The sequence below is a fragment of the Chinchilla lanigera genome, unplaced genomic scaffold, assembly GCF_000276665.1.
Source record: "Chinchilla lanigera isolate Chin_1 unplaced genomic scaffold, ChiLan1.0 scaffold00001, whole genome shotgun sequence".
NCBI classification, from domain to species: Eukaryota; Metazoa; Chordata; class Mammalia; order Rodentia; family Chinchillidae; genus Chinchilla; species Chinchilla lanigera.
Window position 1 is genome coordinate 41127951 of NW_004955402.1, and position 3660 is coordinate 41131610.

A 3660-nucleotide genomic window follows, 5' to 3' on the forward strand; every position below is an offset into this window, starting at 1 on the left:
CTTTTTGAGATAGAGTCTTGCTATGCAGTTCAGGCTCACTTTGTAGCCCAGGCTGGTCTCGAACTTGCAATGATCCTCCTGCCTCAGCCTCCCAAATGCTGGGATTACAGGTGTGTGCCACCACGCCTGGTTTATTTTTTGTTTTTTGTTTTTTTTTGGCAGTTGCTAGTGTGTCCTCCCGTGACTCGGTTCTTCTATGGATGCAAGGAATATTTCCATAAGCTATTAATTCAGGGTGATTCTTCTGGAAGATTAAATATTTGGAACATATCAGACATTGCTGATAAACAGGAAGGTGAAGAAGGTAAATAGAAAATAGTAAATCATGTGTGACAATTGATTAATTCTTCTAACATTTTAAATGTTAGTTATTGACTAATAAATTAATGTTCATTCGTAACTTTCTTCTAACCATTATATTTGATGAAAGTGATTTTTTTTGTGTATTACTGAATCAGTCAACATTATAATGTTTTAAATTTTTTAACATGCATAAATGTTTTTCTTTTAAACAAAATGAAATCTCTACAGGGCTGGAAATTACAACTTCCATTAGTCTGCAAGAGGCATTTGATAAGCTGAGTCCTTGTCCTGCCGGAATTATAGATCAGCTGAGTGTGATTCCCAGTAGTAAGGAACCTCTGAAAGTGACCGCGAGTGTGTACATTCCAGCACATGGACGACTCGTCTGTGGCCGTGAGGACGGAAGCATAATTATTGTACCTGCCACACAGACAGCCATAGTGCAGCTGTTGCAAGGGGAACACATGCTCAGAAGAGGTACACCAAAGAACTGCGCGGCTAAGTGTTTTGAGAAATCTGGGACCCTAATACTGAAAATGTTACTACTGATTTGTTTTTTTTTTTTTTTTTTTTTGAGACAGGGTTTTGCTATGCAGTTCAGGCTGGCCTTGAATTCACTTTGTAGCCCAGGCTGGCCTTGAACTTACAGCAATCCTCCTGCCTCAGCCTCCCGAGTGCTGAGATTTATAGGTGTGTGCCACTATGCCCGGCCTACTGTTTATTTTTAGCAAGTAAAATCGGGGTTGTAGTGAGTGTGCTATGTAGTTGATAGTTTAATGTACAAATAAAATATTAAGTGCCTGTTATTTGGATGAATATCTTATAATGACATATATTAAATAAATATGTAGTTTTATTGCTTTGATTATTATTTCTATGGATTACTAAGGAACTATATTAACACTGATAATCCTCTATAGCAGTGCTGTCCACTAGAAATCTAATGTAATCCATATATGTAATTTTCTGATAGCCATGTTCAAAAGTAAAATGAAAAAAATTAAATTAACTATAATACTATATTTTATATAACTCAGTATAGCAAAATTATTATCATTTTGACTTGTAATTAATATGGAAGTTATTAGTGAAATATTTCACATTATTTCTTTTTGAACTAATTCTTTAAAGTCTCATGAATATTTGACATCTACAGCACATATGAACTTGGATTAGTTCCATTTTGAGGGCTCCAGAGTCTCAGGCAGCATGTTCTCTTGAACATGCAGTTTTAAAAGATAAAATTGGAAGCTTTTTCTGTTAAAATTTGTAGCTCTTCTGATATTTCATGTTTGTGTTTTCTTGTCGAAAGTTTTAAGACTGCACTTTTCTCGTTTTAAATCCAAAACCTCGTTCACAGGTTGGCCGCCCCACAGAACGCTGCGTGGTCATCGGAACAAAGTCACATGTTTGCTGTATCCTCATCAGGTCTCAGCTCGCTATGATCAAAGATACCTGATATCTGGAGGCGTGGATTTTTCAGTCATAATTTGGGACATATTTTCTGGAGAAATGAAACATATCTTCTGTGTTCATGGTGGTGAGATTACTCAACTGCTAGTTCCACCTGAAAACTGTAGTGTAAGTTGATTTATATAATAGATTATTTCAATATATTAGAGCTAGATTATGTTGCTCTGAGGCACATAAATGGAATATAAAGTAATTTAAAATATAGCTGGGCATGGTGCTGCATGCCTATAATCCCAGCTCTTGGGAGACTGAGCCAGGAAGATCGCTGAGAGTTTGAGGCCAGCCTGCACTACATAGTGAGACCTTGTCTCAAAAAAATTTTTTTATATATACATATATATATATATATAGAGAGAGAGAGAAAGAATTATTAAGGAATTATTAATTTCTTAAAATTTAATAATTTATTAAAGAATTATTAAATTATTTGAATTTTGATCCTAAAATAATAGTAGCATGATATTTAGGCAATATTATTATCATTTACTATTGAGACCATAGAAATACAAAATGGATATAGTGGTTTTTTTTCCTGGTATTTGTTTCTAAATGGTATACTATGTACCTGAAAAGCAGAAGTTTAAGTATGTTTATTGAATAAAATTTCATTTTTTTTGTTTTAAAATAATTTAAATATTCCCAAAGGTATACTACAATTTTTTTTTTTTTCTGTCTGAGCAGAAAATGAACATGGCTTTGGGAAAGGCAAAATGCTTGTCAGTAATGTTTGTTTAAGTAAACAATTATTTTGACAAGGAAAAAAGTGGAAGATATTCTCAAACAGAAATGGTACTTGTGTTTTAAAATTCCTTAAACTATGATTCAGAATTACAAGATGATTTCTTTTTTCATATTTTATAGTCAGACTTTGTGTCCTAAAACATAAAAAATTGTTAAGAAAAAAACAAAGTATGATAGTTTATTGTGTTCCAGTTCAAATAGTGAAGAGAAAATACAGTCCTATTGGCTGGATGGTAGATTTGATGCCACAGGTAGAAATGAGCTCTGAGGAGAGGCTGTTCCCTCTTCCACCTACACAAACCTCAAGAGACAATTCTGATGTACTTCTTTTCCTGCTGCCCAGATGTTTCTTCAGCAGCCTTTCTCCCTCTCCATTCTTCAGCTATTTATGGCATGTCAGAAATCTAAAATCTTTTCTTATTCCTTTCATCAGTTGGCAGTAATTTGGTGCAAAATTCAGTGATTCAGTATACTTTATTTTTAATGAACCATTTATCCATTCTTTTTATTAGTGTAATTTTAAGTATTTAAAAATTTGGCAAGTCAAAAGATGATGACTGTTTTTCCCACTATAATATACATAATGCCTAAATTAAACAGATTTTACTTTTATGTTGAAGGTTTTTTTATTTTTTTAAATTAAGAAAATTTATTTTTACACTTTAGACACACAAAATGGCCACATTCATCATAGGGATTTTGTACCTGTACATGATAGATTTTAATTTTTTTCCCCATTCCCTTCCCCTCCAGTTACGTGCTCCTCCTCTCCCTATTTACAAAAGCTTTGTTTCCATTTTTTCTTTGTTTTCTTTTTTTCTTGTTCCTTCCTTTCTCCCTTCTTTCTCCCTTGCTCTCCTTCCCATTTGAACATTTTCTTTCTATTACCCAATACCTGTTACACATTTTGGTCCTTATTTATACTTTTGGTTTCTCACACCAGAGAAACAATGCAGTATTTAAACATGCATGTCCGGTTCATTTCACCTAAGAGTATGGTTTCAAGTTGCATCCATTTAGCTAGAAATGTCTCAAGCTTATCATTCTTTATGGCAGAGCAGTACTCCATTTGTCTTGGTCACTTTTCTCTCGTTGCTGGGACAAAATACCTGATGCCCAAAATGAAGGAAGGAAAGGTTTATT

At 33.8% G+C, this 3660-nt stretch overlaps 1 protein-coding gene across 2 annotated transcripts in view; it reads left to right on the top strand.

Moving 5' to 3' along the window:
• The window catches only part of Wdr7 (WD repeat domain 7), a 365823-nt gene that overhangs the window by 56056 nt on the left and 306107 nt on the right, over window positions 1-3660 (top strand). For both annotated transcript variants that reach the window (XM_013510978.1, XM_013510979.1), the window contains exons 10-12: window positions 163-304; window positions 532-780; window positions 1664-1884. In XM_013510978.1, the coding sequence (XP_013366432.1) occupies window positions 163-304; window positions 532-780; window positions 1664-1884 (612 nt within the window). The remainder of the gene's footprint in view (window positions 1-162; window positions 305-531; window positions 781-1663; window positions 1885-3660) is intronic.